The following is a 23,071-nucleotide window of genomic DNA, read 5'->3' on the forward strand; positions in this document are numbered from 1 at the left end:
GAAGACAGAGTTTAAGATTGTTAGAATTCTTGGCCTTTCCATATTTACTTGACTGTCACGATATAAATCAACTTTTTAATTCTCTTGCTAAGATCAGAATAAGCTTAATTTGAAACAGAACTGCATTTAGACTTCTATTGCTGCCTCATTTAATTTGTTCATTTTGATGGTTCACATTTTGGTCATCAATGGTTTTAGAAGTTCACTCCATTTGTAACACATTAATATAAAGGGAATTTAAATAACATCAAGGAGCATATTTTCCACATGGATGAATAATCAAATATATTCCTTCAGTAACTGAAGCTGTGGGAAATGGAAGCATACCATTACAAAGTACTTTTATACGTCATTATTTATTTCAAATATAAGCCTGAGTTTGAGAAGTTAAATATATGGCCCTATCTATTTTGCAAATATATCCTAGGCAAACTACCTTCACTTATTTTATCTCATTCCTGAGTTGTACGTTCTTAAGCTATTCCATCAATTCTGAAGTGTCATTGGGCTCCTAATTGGGCGCACTGGCTTATTTTCAAAATTTATTTCTTTCGAAAAGTCAGGCTGCACACTTTAATACAGGTTTTTCCCTTGCTTTTATTCTTCTTCATCCTTTTGTTCCACATGTTCACTCTAAAGCAGAATACAAATACAACATAATCCTCAATCTTCAGATAATCTGAAGCAAAACTAGCAGCATTTGGTTCCATGCATATAAATATTTCCTGATATGTGTATGTCCTATTGCAAAGTGTGCATTCTTTGCATTTTCTTTTTCTAAAGGAAATGCATGTGCATTCTCTTCTGAATCCTTTCAGTACTTTGAAGTCACCTTACCTGGCTGGTAGACAGAGGGCTTTATGCTGGCAGTAGTAACGACTCTTGGTTTTGAAGTAGCAGAAGCAGCAGGACTTTCACTGTAGCTTCCGGAAACTGGTGTTGGTGTATATGACTGGCTTGTGTTTCTAAAAGCAAAATGAAGGTATGAGCAACTTTATAAACAGCAAAAGTTACTGATTATGAAATAACAGATCTGGCAGCTTCCAAAGCACTCCGAGGGGAACTGTTCTTGAGAGCTACAGAGAGAATATTGTGAGATTCGTTAGTCTTTATCATTGCTAAAAGATTCGTTAGTCTTTATCATTGCTAAAAGATTCGTTAGTCTTTATCATTGCTAAGAAAGGCTTGTACAATTCTTTGGAAAGAAAAATTAGCTGAATGAGGATTTTAAATAATGGCAAGTTCTTCTTGTCATCACAGAAAATAGCTCACTGAAGGAATATGACAATTTTATTAAAGGGACTCTTGGGTTAACAAGGGATCAGACTTCAGGAATATGCATACAAAGTTTGGGTTTTCTGTCCCTCTACAAACAGGCCTGTTCTTGTCTAAGATAAATCAATGAGGGGTATCTCCTTGACTTAAAAAGATACTGGCTCAGCACAATTAATACTACAAATACTAACTACTGTTTATAAGCATTGTACTCTTTTCAATAATATTTTAGTGACCTTTAAAAAACGTTTCTGAAACTAACTCTTTACCCTATTTAGACTGAAACCACAATTTACATTAATTTTTCCAATGGTCAGATTCAGCTAACCCAAAAGCATGTGATATGCAATATTATGATGCAATTTCTGCATTCCTAAATTAAAACCAAACATCAATAGGAAATAATTTTTTTCTAATTTATGCCTCAGATGGTGATTCTCAGTTTGATTATATTTACACATTGAAATATATGCCTCCTCTATTTGCCTGTTACTTAGGATGGTTCTATTTGTAGTGACTTCACGTCTTAGACCACTAAAAGAACATTACAAACAAAGAAAGCAAGAGAGAATAAAGAAGTACAAGGAAGGCAAGCAACAGATACTGAGATGTGTGCAGTAATAAAAAACCACGCACTATTAAACGTCATTCTTACCCTGAAAACAGTTTTACTTTCTTTTTCCTTTCAGTTTCACTATCTGTATGAACCAGACCCCTATCCATTTGTGCTGACAGTTGAGAATTTATTTCCACAGGGGCTTTGTCTATGGGAAAACATTTGTCAGCATAACAAAAGAAGCGTCCAGCTTTGCCAGACCATTGGTCCATCTTGACTTGTACTTTCTTTAATAGTGGAAGGAGATGCCATCTGGAGAGAACATGTTATAACTTTTGCATATGGCAAACCCAGCAAATTCCTTCCAGTACAGGTAAAAAGCATTCTGAAAAATGTAAACTTTTGATTTTTAATTTTGAACAAAATAAACCTATCCTCACAACGTAGCTTTTTGCTACTCTGACAGTGCTTATACTGTAGATCTCGTTTGCATAGCATTGCTGTCTCAGGCTAATTTATTTTGTCTGTTTAGTTAGACCTAGAAACATAGCTATTGCTACAATGACTGTAGCTAATTTTATGGCTGGATTTGAATCCACTATACCATGAGTGAACAGGACTCTCTGAGATAAACTATTTTAGTGGGTTTGTATTCACTGTAAATTCCGTCGTGAACTGTGCTGTGATTTTACAGCCGCCAAAGCTGTTCTAAGCACAGAGAGACTTTTTACTTTCTGTTCTTATCATCTATTTCCTGTTGATACTCTATCTGTAGTGCATAAGAACGCACTGTACTCCGGGTCCCCGGATCAGTCCTCCTGCCGTAGCACAGACAGGAAGAGGTACACTTCAGGTACACTGGCTTCACAGGCAGCTTTCAAAATGCCTTTAGCCAAATACACACTATCAAAAGACTTCTCCTTGTTTTAAAGTTTACTATTCGAGGTAAACTAGACAGAAAGTCAGTAAAACATACTTACCTTTACAGGATCACCGATCAATATTTACAATGTGCGTTAAAAGATTTTAAATCATGTGTCATACAGCCTTAATCTGAAAATGGCATATAGTCAGGAAAGTCTACTCCCAGATGTGCAGGTCCATTGGCAGAAAGATTCACGTGAAGCTCTCTTAATGCACAAAATATATAAAGAAGTTCTGAGCCAGATTAGTGATACTGAGACCAACATGAAGAAAAATGGTTATTCAAAATTCAAGTGTTTCCCAAAGTTAATAGCATGATAAAATCATGCCCCTAGATTTCCTTGTATGTTCAGGGAAAAGAAGTTGAAAAAACAAAAAACAACACACACACAAAAAATTGTATTCATAGTACCAAAATCATGGCAAAATCAAAAGAAGTCAACTACTGAACTCTTACAAGTGTATGATGCATATCAAATAGAGTAAGGAAGATAAAAGGCTTGTCAAAGAGAAATAAAGTGTTATACTACACCATTAAGGGTTTTAGTGAAGTTAAAAGATTTATCAGAATTTCTGCTGAAGAAAAGGAAATAGCATGTGATTAAAAAAGGGAAAAAAAAGAAAAAAGAAAGAAAGAATAAAAAGATGTCCTAAGGATCACAGATGCTTTAATGGAACAGGAAGCAATGGCATCTTGAAAAGCAGTGAAAGCACCCTTACTGAATTTATCTGTAGCAGCCAATGGCATGTGACAGGCAGCAAATTAAATACTGGCTCTCAAAACTATTAGTTGTCAGAAAAAGAAAGAATAAATATTTCTAAGCAGATAATTTTTAGGTTAATACTTCACTAGATGCCCACTAGCAGCAATAAACTGGTTTGTTAAATGCTTTTAAGGTAGAGTAGCTGCACAAAACATTTTTATACCTCTTCTTTGACTGGTAGCTGATGGAGGTGGAAGAATGCCGGTTGAAACTAAAATGAGACAAAAGTTATATTTGAAAAAAATATGCCAAGAAAGTTGGGATATCTTGTCCTACAGTGAATTTCTTTATGAATAAAACATCCTTTTATGTGCTAAAGTAAACGGCATGTACATATTTATAATTATATAAGGTTGGTGTTACATTATATTTTGCTTATCTTATTTAAGCTAGGAATCATAGTGAAACCTGAATAATGGTAACATAAATAAACGAGCTGAGTATATTGCTGCATAAGTCACTCTCATCCAGTTTTGCTCCTTCTTTGGTTGAGGAATTCTAATTCAACCACTGGGCTGTTTTCTTTGACATTCACCTCTTATTTGCATTAGCACAGAAAAATAAGTATGATTTTCTTTTTGTGAGTGTCATATCATAAGCTTAAGTTGCATCAAATCTTAAAAGCAAACCTTGAATGAACTAAAGTCCAAAGATCAGCTAAGTTTCGTAGCCTGAGGCAACTAGGACAACCCCACAGAAAGGACAGGCTGGAAGTAGTTGAAGCAACAACATCAAGCCATCACGTTCAACTTTTTCCTGCAGTACCATTCTACTGTTCATTTACTAAACAAAGTCTTAGGTAAACAAGTAGATTTTTTGTTTCTTCTGTCTCAGGGAACAGCATTGTTTCAGAACATAGATGGTTCATTTATGTAAATACAGAAAGTACTTAAAAGCCTGCACAAGGTATGATCTGAGAAACAAGAGGATTCAGAATGAACACAGCTCCTGTCTAGATGCAGAGCAGTGCAAGGCTACATGGCAACAATTGCATCACACGGGAGCACAGCCCACATTTGCCAGAATTACCAGAAGCCTATCATGTGCCAGTTATTTTCCTAGCTTCTGGAGAAGAGTTTTCTTCCCTTCATCAGACATAGTGCTTGGATTAAAATCCTAGGATCACAGAAGCTACACTTTCCTTTTAGAACTGTAATTGTAACTCTTTCCATCATTTCTTCTGTTTTTGCATTCCCAGAGTGCTGTCTCACTGGTTGCCCTGCTTTTACCCTCCAGATGAAATAACCAATTGCATAAAGAGCTTTGTAGCTTATTTAAAATACTCCTGATATGCTTTCTTCTTTGTAAGTAAGATTGTTAAGTGAAAAAGTAAGATTAATATTGCAAATTTAAAAGTAAGAGTAACATGATCAGTTAAGGATTAACGATTACTTCAAACATTCCTCTTTAGGAACATTGTAAAGATTTTACACTCATGTTAGGTGTTATGCATACAACCTTTGCTCACAAAAGCAAAAACACTATAGAGCTGATCTACCAAAGTTTAAAATCAGATTTAAATAGTTAAGGACATTGATCAAGAAATCCTCCTGCATATTCTTGGTGGATCTTTTTAAGGTATCTTGAAGGAAAAAAAAAACAAACACTGGAACAATGGTGCTAAAATCTCAGACTTGTTCTACCTGAGCATGTTTTACAGGATGAGGATACTGCTGTAACTAAGGTCATCCATATTTTATTTTGAACTAAAATTATATGAAATGCTGCAGTGTTCCAATGGTATATGTCAAACTGAAACTGGATTTTTAAGTCCATATTTTGGCACGCTAATGCATTGCTTGATTACTAAATGAACACTATCAGATGCTCAAAAAATTGAATTATAAATTAATTTGGAAGCCAGTTTTAGTCCTTTATGTTTGAATACACTTAACTATAATACATTACAGTTTTTAAAACAAACATGGAAGTAGTGCATAAAGATAAAGAACCTATTTCAGCTGCAACACAACTCAAAAAAACCCCAAACTGAATTTGCTTCTTGTACCTGATTATCAGGGAACCAATTTTTTAGAAGTCCTACAAGTTTCTGATTTGCCTTTATGCCCGAAGGCTCACTGAATTACTGAACTTCCAAGAGAGATATTAGCTAAGACAATGACTTTTGCCTGCTGATTACAGCTTGAAGTGGGATACCTGTGTCATCCATTGGGAAGTAAGATTTTAGGGCAGTAGCATATAAAGCTGATATGCTGTATATCTTACATCTTCGACTTAAATAATTGCCAGGTACGAGCAATAGTTTTTAGTAGCCTGAATAAAGCATAGCTTTCTGAAATGGACAGGTTTTTTTCATAGAGTCACAGAATCTGTCAGGTTGGAGGAGACCTCAGGAAGTCTCTCATCTAACCCCCTGCTCAAAGCAAGGCCAGCTCTGAGGTCAAACCAGGTTGCTCAGCATTTATCGAGTGGTGTCTTGAAAACCTTCAAGAATGGAGACACACAGCGTCCCCAGACAACCTGCTTCCTTTCAAAGGGGCAGGAAAGGGTAAAATTGTCCATGCCAATCTAATGCAGGAGATAAAAGACATTTGAATTGGAAGTAAATTTTAATATCTCAAGGTGATCTTTTTATCCTCATTACTCATTAAAATTGTGATTCATGCCGATTAGTCCATATTGATACATAACTACAAATGGATTTATAGTTTCAAGGCCTCACTCTACTTGTCCCTGTGAAAGGAATGTGAAAATGGATAAAGGCTCTATCAAAAATAGTATTATATTAGCTCTAAGATAGCTATGCAAGTAGTATAAGCAAATAATGGCTCTCTTTATACTAATTTATTAGGTTTTTACATGTAAATTATACATAATTGTTGCTTAACTGTCATTTCCAAGACAGGAATGAAAACAGGGCTCTTTTATGGAAGAGTAGATTTATCCCAGAAGATAACAAAAATATCTACATCTAATTCTTATACCAAAAGGTAACATGGAAAATGAAAGCTATGCCAGCAGTTGTCAATCTGTCCCAAGTAACTGTTATACTCTATTCCTGACCAACATAGCTACCATACTTCAGTGTGAAGAGTGCCTGTTCTGAGATTCAGAAGGTCTATCCATAGTTCTGTGATTACTACAAAGGAACTATAGTTTCTTAAATTAATAGCCTTCAGTTAAAAAAAAGTATGCATGCATTAAGCATTTTGTGAAAATATGCCTTCTGTCTACTTGGGCAGCCTTATTTTAAAGATTTTCTATGATGATAAACTATCTGTCTCTGAAAGGTTTCTACAGATCTACCACTTTTACAACTCTGATTTAAAAGCTCACAATGCTATGATTCATATATTCATAAGGATTTCTGAAGTTTTAAGATGACCAAGTATGGTCTTGTAAATCAATAAAATCTTGTCGAATTTTAGAATTTTAGAATGACTAGCAGGATTCTCAGTGTTCAAACCTATGTCTGTCTTCTAATAAGACAGCTTCACAGAATAATAAAAACAAAATCCAAAGGAAATTTTATTTCTGAAATAAAGCCGTTTCTTAAAACTGGAAAATTTGGAGTTTTGACATTTTAAAAGTGTGATGTGTTCTTTAGCCCTCCCTTTGTATCCTCCTAGTCAAGATAGTCAGAAATTGTCAATTAATAGAATTTTTTCACTCAAGTGTAAAAATGCCTTTCTAATCTTGGGTGGGCAATAAAATAAACCTGATTAAGATTTTGCCAATGGAGTCCTAAAAGTGATATATGCAATGCATCTGTGATTTTATCTGTCTGCATTCCTCCAAAATTGTTCATTAAAGTCTTTCATTATGCAGTTGTTTTTCTTGAAGAGGAAAAAACAGGGCCTTTTGTGACATCAATGCTAATCTCAATAAAATATGCATATACTGCAGAAATAAAAAGTATTACAGGCAGTACCACTACTACTACACGCAGGCTTCAGAGACCTATTATTAGCTATTTCTCCCTTAAGTTAGTAGAATACTAAGGAAATAGATTTAGATTAGATATTAGGAAAAAAATTCTTCACTGTGAGGGTGGTCTTCACATTTAAGACCTTAATCATACCACAGGATTGAATGAAAAAGCAGTGTAAGAATTACTTTTGCAATGCACTGAGTACTCATAATGTGAAAATTAGGTCCTCTTAAGGTATTTTGTGATGGATACCCACAAATAATGAATTCCCTAAATAACTCATCACTTCAGAACTGTGAAAGTTCATACAGAAAACTAGATGTCAACGGTAGTAAACACCCTTGCATCTGTTCTTACCTTCTATTCTTGGTAGCATTCTGGTGACATTCACCAACTTCATAGTTTAATTGAAACTAAAGTTATGATTAGCATACTTCCACTCAAATAAACAGAATTAGATGAGCAGTTAATTTTCCTTTTTAGGTTTCATCAGTTCCATATGGGAATTACATCCCCTATGTAATTCCCATGGCTGTAAACAGCCATGTTTACATCCTGAAACTCAGAACTCTTCTGATCTTCTGTTCTGTAGCTATTTTCATTTTTGCATTGGTTTCAGTGATGTGAAGGCAAAATGCTTTCAAGTATGTACCTGTGCATAGCCCTTAACTTCTGTTTTCTATGATACTCTTGAGAAAGATCATTATACTTGATGTGTAGCCTTCAAATTTGCATGCTTTGTTAATTTCAAACATCACCTTTGGGTGATTCCTAACTACCTTTTTATTTCAAGATAAGAGAGACAAGAATAATTATAATCTCAAATGTATTGCTGTTGCAGTTTTTCATTATTTGTGAAGATCATGTTCAAATAATGAATCTCAAAATCTACTGCTTTCTCCTCTGTTAGTCTTGACAAAGTGTTAAAGCAATGAACAAGCTTAGCAGTGAAGCAGTAGAGCAGCATTCTCTCTTAGTAGTGAGAGATGCTACCTTTCCCTATTGGTGGTCTTTCATTAGTCATGATTAAGAGCATAATAAAAAGTGGTCTGTGATTCCTGTGATCCTGTGTTTTAACCAAGAGAAAATTAAAAAAAAAAAAAAAAAAAAAAGTCTGTTATTCTCATCCAGTGTCACAGGACAAATATTTTCAGTTTAAGATGGCAAAACCAGGACAAACCAACCAACTGAAATACCTTTGTTCCAAAGGATGTTTTGGTCACATATCCTAAATCTAAAACTTAGGTGTTTCCTAGCTTAGTTTTAACATGAAAGATAAGCAAGAAGGCTATTCCTTTAAACACATCATGCTTTTCAAGAGTCTCTGCCAAGCCAATCTCTTAAGAAGTTGAAAACCTTAAATTGGAGAGAGTAATACAGAATAAAACCAGATTAAGTTAAAAGAAAAAGAAGAGAACTTTACAGATATACCTAGACTGCGACGAGATAGCAGATGAAATAGTGGAAGCTGCTAATGACATGTTCTTGGACCCATGGAAAGGCTTAGGCTGTGAAAGAGAGCTTGGGGCTGCAACCACTCTGCAGAAGACACATGAAAGCATGTACAAAATAATTCAACAAGGACAAAAAAAGTGACATCAAAATCAAGCTTTTTTGGAGTTCGGATACAAGAGGACTGCTGCATAGTTACCAGGAACAGGTTTTCTGTAGCATACATCTGCAGACTTACAGAATAGCACAACCAAGCACGTTCCTACAGAACACAAGACGAAATGCACACATTATGTAAAAGTCTTTAAACCAGAGTCTATCGATAACTCAGACAGACAATATTTCAGGACAGGACTTTTGTCAACAATACATGTTTTTAGCTGCAAGATCTGAAGATGTTTGAGTCTTAATTCAAGCTAAACTTTTGAATCTACAAGCAGTACCAGACAACAGGTTCTCCTATTTAAAACACAAATCATTGTCATGATTAGTTTAGTAGAGGCATTTATTTCTGAAGCATATATTAGATAATCCATTTTCTTCATGTTACAGTTTCAACTGAAGGATAAAAATTACTTAAACCTTATAATTATTTTGTGTGAAAGTGCCTGTTCTGAATTACAGGATACCACCTTATTCAGGCCTTCTTTGCTGGCTGGGTGATTAGTTTTCTTGCACTGGAATAAAAACACTGGGGTCTGGCAGGTCATGGTTAGGTAAAAACTAACTAAAGTCAGACACTAAGTAGTTGGTATACATGAATAATTTAAGTCAACTAGCAAAAATTAAAAAAGAAAGAGAGCCAAGAGAACATTTCCAATTCCATTTGCACACATATAAGATATGACAGACTACATTTTAGAGCTCAATTATTAAAAGTAGTTTACATTACCGGAAGTGTATTTTTCCTTGGATTTTTAAAGCATGCTAAATATACATCTTTTAGGAATATTCATGTAGGAAAAAAACCAAAGAGAAAAGAATAATATGCACCAAAGGAATTCACCCTTACTATCCCCAAAATTACTATAATGTAAGTGACAGCAGTATAAATCCCATGCATTTCATCACAGACTGACAACTTTTAATATACAAATGTAACTCCCACTGTACAAGTGTTATGAATGCATATCTCCTTGAAACTCACTTTAGGTCTATAGCCAAATCTCATTAGAGAAAAGAGAATAGATATATCTAATAGAAATTAATTGACTTAATGCCTTACAGAGCAAGTCAATCATCAAATGCATGGTTTTACTGACATATTGCTCATTGTCCACCATGTTCTACTGACGTCTGCTACCATATGGTAAGCTCAATCATGTGAATAAATGACATTTTCTAATTTTCCCTTTCATGTTATACTGCAGTAACAGTATTAAAAGAACCTTCATTCAACCACTGTAACTATTATAAGGAGTTATTTTGGTTTTATTACAAGTGGTGAAAAAACACTTCTAGTTTTAGTCTTAGACTTGCTTTCTGAAAATGTTAACTGTATTGCAGACTTAAAGCTGCTTTTTGTTATTTTTAGGGCAATTTTATTTGCATTCTTTGCAAACATGAATGATGTACTTCAAAACACACCAAAAATATATAAAAGCATATAAAATAGGCTACAGCTTTTACATACTACATTCTTAAGTTAAGAATGTGTATGCAGCATTTCCAGAGCCACACAGGGGTATATCTGTGAAAGGACAAAGCAAGGAAGCATTACCTTTGGAAGGAGGATGAGAAAGACTCTCGCACTACTGAGGTGGTTGCTGGTGGTGTCATCAGACTGGCTGTATTTTGAGCAGCAGCAGCAGGCTGATGTGCTGAAGCATATGGTGCAGGAGCAGAGGCAGAACTGGTAGACACCGGAGCATGCTCAACAGGGGTACTAATTAGAGTTAAATTAAATAAAACAAGAAGCATCTTAAGAAGGTGCATATTTAAACATAGAGCATAAAACCTACTATGTTTGAACCTGCAAACATAGTAGCAGGCTGCGTTACTGCGGGATAAGCACAATTATGCAAAGGCCTTGTCGGATGTGTAGTTAAGACTGTAATGCAGTTTTGGTCCTGCTTGACTGAAATTTATCCCAGGTGTTACACAGCATTTAAGTCCTGCTCCCTCTGAAGCCAGTGGCAGGAAACATGGCATGCAGTACTTAAATGGTTGCAAAGAGCCTGTCACAAACTCTTTGAGTTTGGATAAATTTCATCCAGTATTTACTCCTGGAGCTGAAGCTTATGTTAGCAGTAAAGTTTTTAATTAGATGAAGAAAAGCAATTTAAAGGATGTTATCATAATCTTGTATCAGCAGGTTTCCTGCAGATTCTGATAGTCTAGAACTGCAGTCAGCACAGGTTTTTTGTGTTGGGTTTAATCAGTTTTGTGTAATACAGGTAGCGGAAAGACGTTTGAAAGGAATCCATTAATGTCTGACCTAAATTCACCTTACATCACACTAGCCAACACAAACAAGAAGATGCTTTTTTACACATAAAATAGTATACAAAGTACAAGGGGAAGATGTAGCATAAAATTTTTCTACACCAGTTTTAAAACCACTTGAGTGATGAGTGTGACTTGTTATCCTTTTGGGCCTCTTGTGCTGTTGTGGCACAGATAACATGGAACAGAGAAATATTAATGTTTAATTCCTTTTCTCTTTATTTGATTGCAAAATAGATTAATTGAAATGAATGATAAAAATCTAGTCTTATGTCCTGTGGCCATTTTAGTAACCTACTGAACTACTGGTGTCTTTCATTGCCGGCTGTCAAAGCACCCAGCGCTCATTAACATATTTCAGCCTTGCAGCCTCACTCAAATTTGGAAAGTATTACTCATCTCTTACAGATAGACAAATGGGGCAAAGTTATCTATTAGACAGCTTTGCAAGATAGTTTAGTCAAAGCCATTCACTGCTAAGAAAAGAACCAATCTTTTGGGAGGTTCAGTTTATTGTCTTCCACTAGCTCTTACATCAAAGAAAAACAGAACAAAAATCATTAAGCAGACTTACAAAATTCAAGTTCTCTGCTGACTGTTTCAATGAACTTAATATCAACAAAAGAATAATTATATATACGTTCATTATTCACTTGTCAATAAATCTAACAAAAATCACTAGGTCATTTAAAATTAAAAAGAGGGTGAAAAAAGGAGAATCAAGAAAAGTAAAAAGCTTAAATTTGTGTTTAGGCAGATTTTACTGCGCATTTTATGAATTATTACCCACAGAACAACTAAGCCACTGAAAAATAACTAATTGCAATTTGATTTTTCAGATTATTATACTATTTTGGGGCACAAACTTCAGTGACAGTATAAGCATATATATGTCCCTGAGGCATAAGGAACATTTTTCTTGATGCTATATTATTATGCTATAGATTCATTTTCTTTAGTAGTTATCCTAATACTTTTTTTTTTTTTAAAGATTGGGGCATTACTGTACATGACATAGTTGTCTTGTCCATGAGCAGTGGTGTAAGAACATAATGGATATATTTTTACTTCTTTTGACCTAACTCTTAAGTATATTGCCCCATCTCTGGGATCTTACAAATGACTCCTATCAGAGTGATGGAATTTGGTGATTCTCTTGTGCAATGTACAAAGAACGCCCCCCTCCCCCCAAAAAGAAAATCTTTCTTGAGCACAGTAAGTATCAAATAAGAGAAAGCTTACAGTTCCACAACTGGTTTTCAGCCAAACCGTAGCCCTCAAACATTTTTTCTATCAAAATTCCGCCCCCCCAAAAATATTTGCACAATGGCAAATTCTAATATCTGTCTTTCAGCCATTCTATGTAATATTTTATTTTGCTTCTCTCAGAAGCACTGATTCAACAAGTTATACTCCTTGGGACCTAGAATGAGCGCTTGGTACTTCAGAATTTGTGATACCCCTTGGTCTTCAAGGGCCTGTCCCATTTCCCCTGTCCTCCTCCTCTTCTCCACCTTCTTGTATGGTTTAGTAATCTAAATTTATCTGAATATTATACTGTTTGATTAACTGAAATGGAAGTGTGGTTGTTATGCCCACCAATTTCAAAGTTGAATGCAACCCATGACAAAAGCAGAAAAATCAATACTTTCTCCCTTATGAGTTTCATCTGCAATTATCTACATAACAAGGATTCTTCTGAAAATACCGTTTGCAATGCTGGTTTTCAAATCATGACATCAGAAGTTTTGCAACGGTTATCTTAATATGCATTTGAAATTCAGATCAGTTCTTCCATCTTCATGCATTTGCATTATGATGTAAATTCTTCCACTTAGCTAATGCAGTATCAATTACATAGGCTATGTAGCAGAGTAACTGTACGTTGTACGTCACAGCTATGGATTGTGAGATAGTCTGTTTTAATACTCACAGGATTTTTTTTCTACCTGTGCAACAGTGGGTACTGGAATTGTCGCATTAAAAGGTGTCGAGTCAAAATTTAGTACTTACACATCTCTGATTTGGCAGGAAAGGAGTGAAACTATACTGCACATAACAATGGAACTTAATGCATATCCTAAAAGCAAATACCAACTAGGATTTCACCTATTTTGTCTTTCTATTTTCACTGAAGTGAAAGGGAATTTGCTACAGATTTCAAAAGAATCAAGACTTCATACCTTGAATAGAGGAAAACAGTGAAATTACTTAATTGTTGTAATGATCTCCAAAATGTTAACCAAAACACATACTCAGTGATGTATGTTTGAAAGAAAGAAAGAAAGAAAGAAAGATAGAAAGATAAGAGGATGGGTGGACATGGACCTGTGTGGAAATGGATTTGAACTAGACGAACATATATAAATAAAATAAATGCAAATATACTGGAATACCTTATAAAGTTTAAAAGGAATACAAGCAAATTTTATCTTGCATGCTGTTTGTAATAGTTCTTTTTATATGATTAAAAAGTTAGAGGCTTGCACCTTCCTGCAGAGTAGAATATATTAATTAATGGAACAAGGAATTGGAGTAAGTGTAAATGAAGTAGATATAACCTTAAAAATCTCGTTACACACATTACATGCAGTTGGTTACTAATTCTTTATTCAGTTTCATAAGAAGAACTCAGACTAACATGACTGGTTTTAGTTTAGCCGCTATAAGTTTTAAATAATTTTATTTAGATATTCAAATGCAATAACTTTTTTTTTCCCCCCTTAAGATTGCCTCCTTTCTAGATTTTCAATCTGGTTTTTTTTAGTTCTTCAGGTGCAGAAGAATTTTAAGAACTGATAAAAGTGAATGCTGCTTTATAAAATAGATCATCTATTGTAACAGCTTCATTCTTACGTATGTAACAGGTTTTTTGTGGTGGTTTTTAATACAGTCATTCTGTACACTTTTAATCTTTACAGTATTTTGCATTTTAAGGAAATCAAAGGAAATGGATGTTCTCAAACATCTCCATATTTGTGGTTACAAATAAACATAAAATGCACAATGTAAGTTAGGTGGATGAAAACAAACACACATAACTGATTTCACTTATGAAAAGGAACACAGATCAGTACAGGTTAAGAGGATAATAATGGTTAACATACCTAATGAGAAAACACAGCAACAAACGCACTCTAACATTTAAAAAATAAGTGCAGATTATGCTTCTTTCTTTCAGTAAAGTCGTAAGTTCTGAGACTTTCTGTCCAAATAAATATTGAGTGGATTATTAAAGCAATAATTAGTCTCCTTCACGTAATGCATGAAGTTCTTTTTTGTTTCAAATCCTCCAACAGATCTCTTGTAAAGAATTGAAAAGATAGGGAACAAAAATTAAAAAATGAATAGGCAAAAATTATCTCTTGTTGTAGCATTTGTAGAAAAAAGTGCTGGAGAAGGTGTTTAGAGAAAGACATAACATGGAAAAATTTTGCATTTGAATGTGGGAATGTTCGTAGAAATAGAGTTAATAATATCAGCTGCTGTTCCTCTGCAGAAGGTGCTTAATGACTGTTGTCTCTATATTGTAGGTGAGATCCTTAAGAGTGCCACTTAAAACATAAAACCCACATGAACTAGAAGTTGCTGGAATTTGTAGAACTTGGACATCTGCCTTTTAGGCAATGGGCATTTCCGTCTGAAGGAGTTAGAGGTTGTTATTACCAAACCATTCCAAAGCTCCAAACCAGGTCAGTTATGCAGTTACACATCACAGGGTACCTTTTATTACTGGATGTAGCAAGAGGGACTTTCTGGCCAGTAGTGATGTAACTGGCCTCCCTCTGACTTGTACCCGCTCCAAGCCTCACAGACCCCTTGGAGGCCACTGGCTTAGCATTGTCAGTGTTGGCATCCATGGTGCCTGATTTAGGAGGATGCCAAATACTTGAGGTCACATACTGTGGTGCATGTGCGGTAGCTGTAGGCCTGGGTAACAAAGATTACAAGGGGATTTGTAAATGAGGTAGTTATTATCATGTCACCAATTTCCTAAGTGATAGCAAGGTTTTTGAGGGAGACACAGAATTCTAGCCACAGAAGAAGCTGGTAGTTTAATAGAAAAAGTTTGTTCAATGTTTTTTAGTTTTCAGAGATACACGTGCTTACTGTCTACCATACCAAATAAAGTGGCATTTTAGAATGCTAGTGCCTGGCCCTTTAAGACAGCACTTATTATATATATGGAGTAAATCCTTAAGAAAAAAGAAAAAAACAACAACAAAAAACAACAAAAGTGCTAAACATCATAACTGAAAAGTTAAATCTAAGTTTAATAATGAAGGCTTTGGTTTTCTGTCTTGTCTTTTTCCTGAAAGAAGATTTCTATCTGTAAATATTGTATCCTCTTTCTGTATCCCCAAATTCCTTATACCATAGGAGATCATCATGATATTGCAGATGAAGTCATGGCAAATCTTGATATTTATTAGTTTATTACTGTTTAAGACCAGGAAAGACTTTAAGAATGAAAAAAAAGTTATCTTGTGTTAAATCTGGAACCCACATTGCTGGGAATATCAAAATAAGACACATAGCAGAGCTGTGATGATAATGGAGGTGGAGAAAAGCTATGGTATGACAAACCATGCAAGATTAAGGCAATGTAGTATGACACTAACACCAGTCATACATCAGAAATTGTTCCTGGTAAAAATAAAATGAAATAAAATAATTAAAAAAAAAAAAAAAAAGATATTTCAGTGGAGCAGCTGCATAGTCCTGTAGATGATTTTACACAAAGGAAACTGCTAGTGAAATGCTAACACGTGTTACTTGTTTTTTCAATTGATTTATATACAGTTGTTACACAGGCATCCAGGGGTTTATTTCATTCTTTTGACATAATTAATTTAAAAATAAATATCAATTTTCCCTACTGTTCCAAGTGCCAGTCGCCATTGTTTGAGTCATTAGTAAGGATAATGCTTGCACTTGGATTTTAATTCTATGCAACCTTTGTTCAAATGTGAGCACTCTTATAAAAAGTAGTTGACATTGTTTAGGCAGGAATCAAGACAGAGGAAAGCAGTGAGATAGAATTCTTTTCATGACAAACTAAGAAGAGGCATTTCTTTGCTTTTGGTCAGATTCAATCAAAAAGTACCTGTTTTTCAGTACTTGGGTGTTTTAGTACATGAACTAATAGAAAACGATACATTTCTATATGAAACTGCAAAATGTGCTGAGATTCTTTGGGAGAAAACAACTTTTGAAATGAAAGAACTTATTACAGACATACTATGTTTTGAACCTCACAACCCATCGAGGGTAAATCAAGAAATGCAAGAATCTGATACATAAATGTTCTTAAAATACCAGACTGATAAACTTATTTAGATTTTAAAAACATCTTGAACAATCTAGGCAAAGTTTGAAATGGAAATTGTTCTTGAAACTCCATCACAAACTGACAATACTCCATTTCAAGAACATTTGATAAAAGCTTCTTATTTTTCAGGTTTATAAGTTCTGAAAAACATGATCCCCACCTGCCCCATTCACAGACCTTTTTGAAGTCTACATTAGAAATAAATGCCAGCAAAACCACTTAGTTGAAACCTCCACGTTCATCATCTGCTCAAACAGTGTACAAACTTCATGGTTTTGAGCTAAGAACCATATGAGGAAAGCGGAGGTAAACTCTAAATAGGAGGCAAGCCAAACACACAGAGCAAACATTACCTGCTTTCTGATGCTGCAGCAACATTTTCCTTGTCTCTGTGAAAGGAGGGGATACAGTATGAATGAAATAAATGCAATTGCTAATGGTGGCAAAAAACCCCAAACAAACTAAAAACAGGGAGAAAGAAGAAAGAAGAGGGGTTGAGGAGAAATGTTTGGTTGCAAAAAGCATCCTAGAGTGGTTGCTCAGAAATATAGTTGTGAGACCTCTTCAGCTCTCCAAGTGAAGCCCACCAAATATGCAAGTTTACTGTATGCTTCTCAGTTGCAAACAATTTTGTTTCAATATTACAGTAAAATGAAGGAAAATTAACAGTTATAAATTAGACATCATATGTATGTATATAATTTCAGGCATAGTTTTTTACTTTAATAAGTTCCCTCTTAAAAGAAAATTTCAAGAATATTCCAATGGAACATAACTCTGATGCCAACTCCAAGTGATAAAAATAATCAGACCTGGGGAGTCCTCAAGGATCCTATATTTTGAAGTGTTAAGCAGTTAAATGGTTAATAAAGACTCATACAAGATGGATTATATATGTCTGGCATGACTTAAAAATTCTCTGTCCTACCCAAGTAAATACTAGTTTTCTCAATCTAAGTTGAATTAGAAACAAGTCAAATTCCTTCACTGAAGTAAAGGAGCAAGTCAGCCTGAATTTCAGTGATAGCGAATGTGGCTGCTATTCTGTAAATACATATACATGCTTAAAAAAAATAACTGATCAGTTTAAGTGCAATCAATTGTGTATCTATGTAAGAAGTTAAGACATAGGTATTTTCATAAAAAATAGAATCCTTTACCCCTAGACTGCTAAGGTTGAAATCCAATTAAGTAATTGAGATAGTCTCAATATTTAGCAATGTAGTGGGTAGTTGTGTCCTTTCCTACTTAAGGAATTGTGCTGGAATTTCACCATGTTTAAAGTTGAAATATGCCAAATGAGAACATTTTTCTTAAATGGGATCTCAGATTACAAAACACAAAGCAAATGTCCTCATTTACTCAACTGAATCTTCTTTCTGAAAATTCCTTTGAAAAAAAGGTATACATGTATTTATTTATGTGGATTTGTTGGGCTCCGATCATTACCTTACATTATGTTTGGAAGGCTATTCTCAATATTTTCCACATTATTAGTAGTATTTCATATATTTGTCTCTGTGTTTATGTATGTACAGATATATATGTACAGTCACATACTCTTTCCATACTTTAACTCCAGTAAAGTTATAAAAACCAGTCCAGGTTACATCAGCAAAGGGTTGGGCATAGGTGTTCTCTACCAATTTTTAAGACCTCTAACTAAAATGTAACCCATAAAATATATGGATTGAAGCCAGATTTTCAAACCCAGAAGTAGAAATGACCCTTAGATCTGGCTGTCTGACTAAGAATGTTATTACGGTCAAAAAGGAAGAACCTGTCTTGAAAGAAAATATCCCAATAAGATCAATTGGTTCACCACTCTAAAGCAATGAGAAACCAAACACTGTCTTTGTGGTAACCAAGCTGTGAGTTCACTGGAACATCAGGTATAAGAAAGCCAGGATGAAACAAGGTAGAGGAGGATGGATTAGAAACTGTACATGTGTTGGGGGAAGTGTTAGTATACCAAGAGCCATAATCATGCAAGAATGTTAAAAAATACAGTCACAGCCTGAAAAGAATAAAGCATTGTTTATTTCCAGTGTTACCAAATATTCTATGAGAAATTATAGTCAGACTAAAAGGCAGGCAGTTGGGATCAAGCAGCAGCAGCGTTAGGCCTCTGTTGTTACTATTAATCTGATCCAAACTTTTCTGCTCCACTAGTGCGACTATACTAAAGAATGCAGAAAGATGCCACTTGACTTTGAGGTCAGGATTTCATGAAAGCTTTTTCTATGAGTGTACAAGTATAGGATAACATTGATGATGGCAGGGGAGTTGTGAAGGTTAAGAAGAGAGAGAGAAGTATAGTAAACATACTTCCACAAAATAAAGCAAAGGAAAAGGCAGAGAGGAAAGGGACAGACGAGCTCAAAAGCACACAATATTTCTTCATGGTTTTGCTGCCAGGAATTCTTCCCAGTGAACAGGAGTAATTCCCATTTGGCTGACAGTGAGAAAGGCTCAAGATCAGATGTGTCTCTTATTGGCAATACATGCATTTTGAGGAACAGACTATTGGCTTTCCAGCCTTTACAATCAAATATTTTTTGCTAACTGAATGCAGAATTAATTTTACTCTTGAGTCAAATATGTCCCTGGAGCAGGCTCAGTGAAGTCAATACCTTCACAACATGAAGGAATTTGGCTCAGAATATTATGAGCAGTTTGTATCTCCATGGCTACAACAGGCTGCTCAAACAACTGACAGTAGTGGACAGTAGTTTTGAGTGATCTGGGAGAGATTTAATATTCCTGGCTTTTTGTTTGCAGCCCTTTTAGTCCCCAGCTGAAACAGCTTTTGATAGAAGGGCCTTAGTCAATGACTGTTGTGAGAGAACAGTGCAACTCCCAGATTTTATTAAATATTGGACATAAACAAGATTTACTTATGCAATTTACTCTTACCAATTACACAGTATACAATGGAAATTATGAAATGTTTTCTTCTTGTAAAAATATACTACATGATATGGTCATAAAGGCAGAGTGATAGAGTCTTTCCCTCTCACACACTAGCAAGAATTATAACAGTTTGAGTAACAAAATGTAAATTTCATTTGTAAGCTAAGCTTGTGCGTGCACTATTGGATCCTAAACAGAGCCTGAAGAAATTTCAGAGAGTTTCCAATAAATAAATCTGTTGAATCCCAACTGTATGTACTGGACATTGGAATAATTTCCCAGTCAATTTTATTTTTGGAAACCAAACATAAAAGATTCCCAAACAAACAAGTACATGTAACAAGCGACCTGAGATGTAGAGCCTGTGCACCTTCCATCTGCCTTCTCCTTAGAGGATAACAGATCTAGACTGTCTCTCTTGAATAGCTCCTTTCTGTTCCATTACAATGTTGTAGAGACAGAATCATTTAATCTGTAATGAAGATCTGATGACATAAGGAACATCAAGCATCCTGAAGAGACCATGTGGTCCTTTGACTCTTCTGTCTTTCAGTACTCAAGAAATAAGTGAATACCATAATTGATTCTTTTCTCCGTATTCTCATGGAACAAGACTATTTTTCTCATTCTACAAATGAGAAACTTAATAGAATTTCTCATGGTCAAAAAGAAGGTCCATGGCAGGGCAAAGAACTGACACAAGCTCTCCTGAATCCCAACTGGGTATTTAAAAATATCAGCTCATCCTCTTTAATAACAGATTATGGATTTTTTAATTAAATATTACTACTCAGTTTATCAGTATTTTCCTGTATTAATAATCCAATAGTCTTCTATAGAACCTGACAGATATATACTGGCCTTTTTTTCAAAGAAGAAATAGTTATTAAGACTTACAGATTATTAGGGTCTATATCTATTGAAATGGAAAATTCTGTTTTTCTAGTAGTATATTGTAGATTTGCAGGACTTCTTATTAGACTTATAATAGCTTTCATCCAAACATGTACTTGTATTTACATAAACATATTTGCCAACAAATAAAATTTGCTTTTAAGAAGTAGAAGTCACAAAGTAATTTTTTTAAAAAAATCATATAGGGTGTCTGGCAGTAAAGTTGTGTGAAAGCTATTTCATTATTGCCTTCCAGACATTTTTCCCTCAAAGGCATGAGATACTGACACTGTTGGAAACTGGACACTGAGACAGATTAAATGCTGTTCTGATCCAATGACACTATTTCTGCCTTTCTGTGTTTGCAGCTGAGAATTTTTCCATGGTCAGATTAATATAAAACTATTGAGATTTTTCTTTTTCCCCACAGCTATATTTTTGTCATCTTAACAAAGACACCATAAGACACACAAAGAAATCATAGGCAGTTAACTGGAGAGGACAAAAGACAACTATCATGCAGTTTAGTTTAAAGTTTAGCTTGGGATCAGAAAAAAGGAGTAGAAGAGCTAGTCTCTCTTTTTCAGCCACTGTAGTTAAGAATGTGAGCAGCCCACGCCAAAACAATTGCAGTATACACTGCTAGTATGTCTGCTTTCCAAAACAGGGAAATACATTTCTCCCCGAAGGTACCCTGGTTTGTGCAGACAGTGCCACAGAATAGGAAAAGCATTATTATATATTCAGTGGGAAAAAACCCAACCAACAACTCAGTCTTAATGAGTAGTATGGAACTCAATCAAAACAGCTCACTAAAAATCAAAGCAAATACCTCTTATGGATGCATTTTAGTGGTGTCTAATGGTATGCTGTTACATTTAACAGTCAAATAAGAAATGCAGCTGGAAGTACAGCAGCATCCATATTCGTAAAAGTTAATTCTTTTCCAAGATTTACGTATTTGGCATGCAAGTTTGTGTAGTCCAATTTGTCTTATCAGTAAACACATCACTTTAATAAGAACAAAGACTGCAAAATTCTGAGTATGTGGAGCAATTTGAGCTGCAATATATTTCAGATAATTATTCCCTATCTTGGCCTCAAGTGTGCTATTGGATTTATCTGAATGGTTCCTTCTAGCTTTTTATAGCCCCACTGGTAAAGCACAGGTATCTGCCAGCAGGCACCTGAACACAGGTTCAGGACTTTCTGTTTGTGGCCATTATAGACAAAAACCACTGCAGAAGTTTAGGTATTGTACACTAGGAAATTATTCCCCTTTCGCCGAAGTGTTCTTTCTCATCATGACTTCACTTTTCTCCAGGAAAGCTGAGAGAAGAACAAGAACCCATAGATCTCAATTTCAGCTGGTAGTTTTTTAGAGCTACTTTTTAATCTGTGCACATCAATGATGGGAAAATTCATACTTTCTCTGCATGGTATTACCCTAAGTTTGAAGCTGCAGCTGAAATATACTAACGTGTGTTTTCTGTTTAGTTCCTGAACCAAATAAGTACGCAGTATATATTGAGGCAGTCATCATTCTTTCAGAATGTGGATTACATTTTATTTCAAAAATTCTTGTAAGGATTTGCTTACCTTCCCTCTCTCTCATTTGTAATCATATAACATTCTGGGTCAACTACAACAAATGGTTACGTGGAAATGAACTATTAGGAAGTTATTAGTATTCAGCGTAATTTTGCTGACATTAATGCAATTTAGAAGCAGAATAAAAGGAAGCAGTGCCAGTGCTGTGCTATCAGCCAGTTCTCCAGCTCACCCTAAACAAAGCTCTGTGAGCCAGTCTGATGATCCACAGACCACAACTGAGTACCTCTGCATTACACGTGCTTGTTGGAAAGCCTGCTACATGCAAGAACTGAGTTTTCCCTGTTGGACTGAAGGCAATGCAAGGGAGTAGTCAGAGAGGAAGGTAGCATCATGCACCGGTGTCTTGGTTAGCCATCTACATCAGTAGAAGGATGCATAGGAGAATCTTAAAGGTTGCACGGTAGGAATGAAAGTGATGTTAGTTTCTGACCATGCAAAAGTTAAATGCTGGACAGGAACATGCAGAAGACTGAGATGGTAAAGATGAGATGTTAAATATAGGTCAGCACACACCCACCCACCCACAAAATTGAATCTTGAGCTTTAATAAGCTGTGTTAGCTTAAGCATTACTTTCTCTATGAACTACTTTGAGAAAAGCTTCATGGTGTTTGCTAATTTCATTTGGAGGCCTCACACTTTCAATTTTAAGTGAGTACATTCAAATGGATACACCATACCTTATGGTCACCATCTTTGATCAATTGAGAACTGGCTTGAAAACAAGGAATTTATGATCTCTATATTTATTTTTCCCACAGAACTTCCAGCAGTATTTTAGGGAAGAAAGACATGGTATTTGATCAATTTTACCTTCTGGTTTCATTCAGAATTCCACAGAGACACCTGAATCTATTCCTACATTTTTGTCACTCTTTAGGTGCTAAAAGGTAAGCAGGGATCAGAATATATTAAACTGATGTACTTATTCTTTATTGCAGTTATGTTACTTAAATGAGAAAGCTACCTATAGAAGTCTGCTTTATTTCATGGGCTGTTGTGGAAAAATAA

General features: G+C 35.1%; 1 protein-coding gene and 1 long non-coding RNA gene across 17 annotated transcripts in view; one reads left to right on the plus strand and one right to left on the minus strand.

Annotated features, from left to right (window-relative positions):
* Positions 1 to 23,071, minus strand: part of LDB3 (LIM domain binding 3) — a 128,704-nt gene that overhangs the window by 18,204 nt on the left and 87,429 nt on the right. For 6 of the 16 annotated variants that reach the window (XM_054831667.1, XM_054831668.1, XM_054831677.1 and 3 more), the window contains 6 exons: positions 16,994 to 17,029; positions 15,032 to 15,238; positions 10,584 to 10,748; positions 8,843 to 8,950; positions 3,683 to 3,730; positions 838 to 965 (listed from right to left, as the gene is read on the minus strand). In XM_054831667.1, the coding sequence (XP_054687642.1) occupies positions 838 to 965; positions 3,683 to 3,730; positions 8,843 to 8,950; positions 10,584 to 10,748; positions 15,032 to 15,238; positions 16,994 to 17,029 (692 nt within the window). The remainder of the gene's footprint in view (positions 1 to 837; positions 966 to 3,682; positions 3,731 to 8,842; positions 8,951 to 10,583; positions 10,749 to 15,031; positions 15,239 to 16,993; positions 17,030 to 23,071) is intronic. The other 10 variants (XM_054831678.1, XM_054831672.1, XM_054831679.1 and 7 more) reach the window with 7 other exon arrangements.
* LOC129208635 (uncharacterized) lies at positions 11,106 to 22,896 on the plus strand. The gene is made up of 3 exons (XR_008577868.1): positions 11,106 to 14,164; positions 14,842 to 15,000; positions 22,822 to 22,896. It is a non-coding gene; the product is annotated as an uncharacterized LOC129208635 (long non-coding RNA).

Source organism: Grus americana, chromosome 7 (genome assembly GCF_028858705.1).
Source record: "Grus americana isolate bGruAme1 chromosome 7, bGruAme1.mat, whole genome shotgun sequence".
Classification (NCBI taxonomy): Eukaryota; Metazoa; Chordata; class Aves; order Gruiformes; family Gruidae; genus Grus; species Grus americana.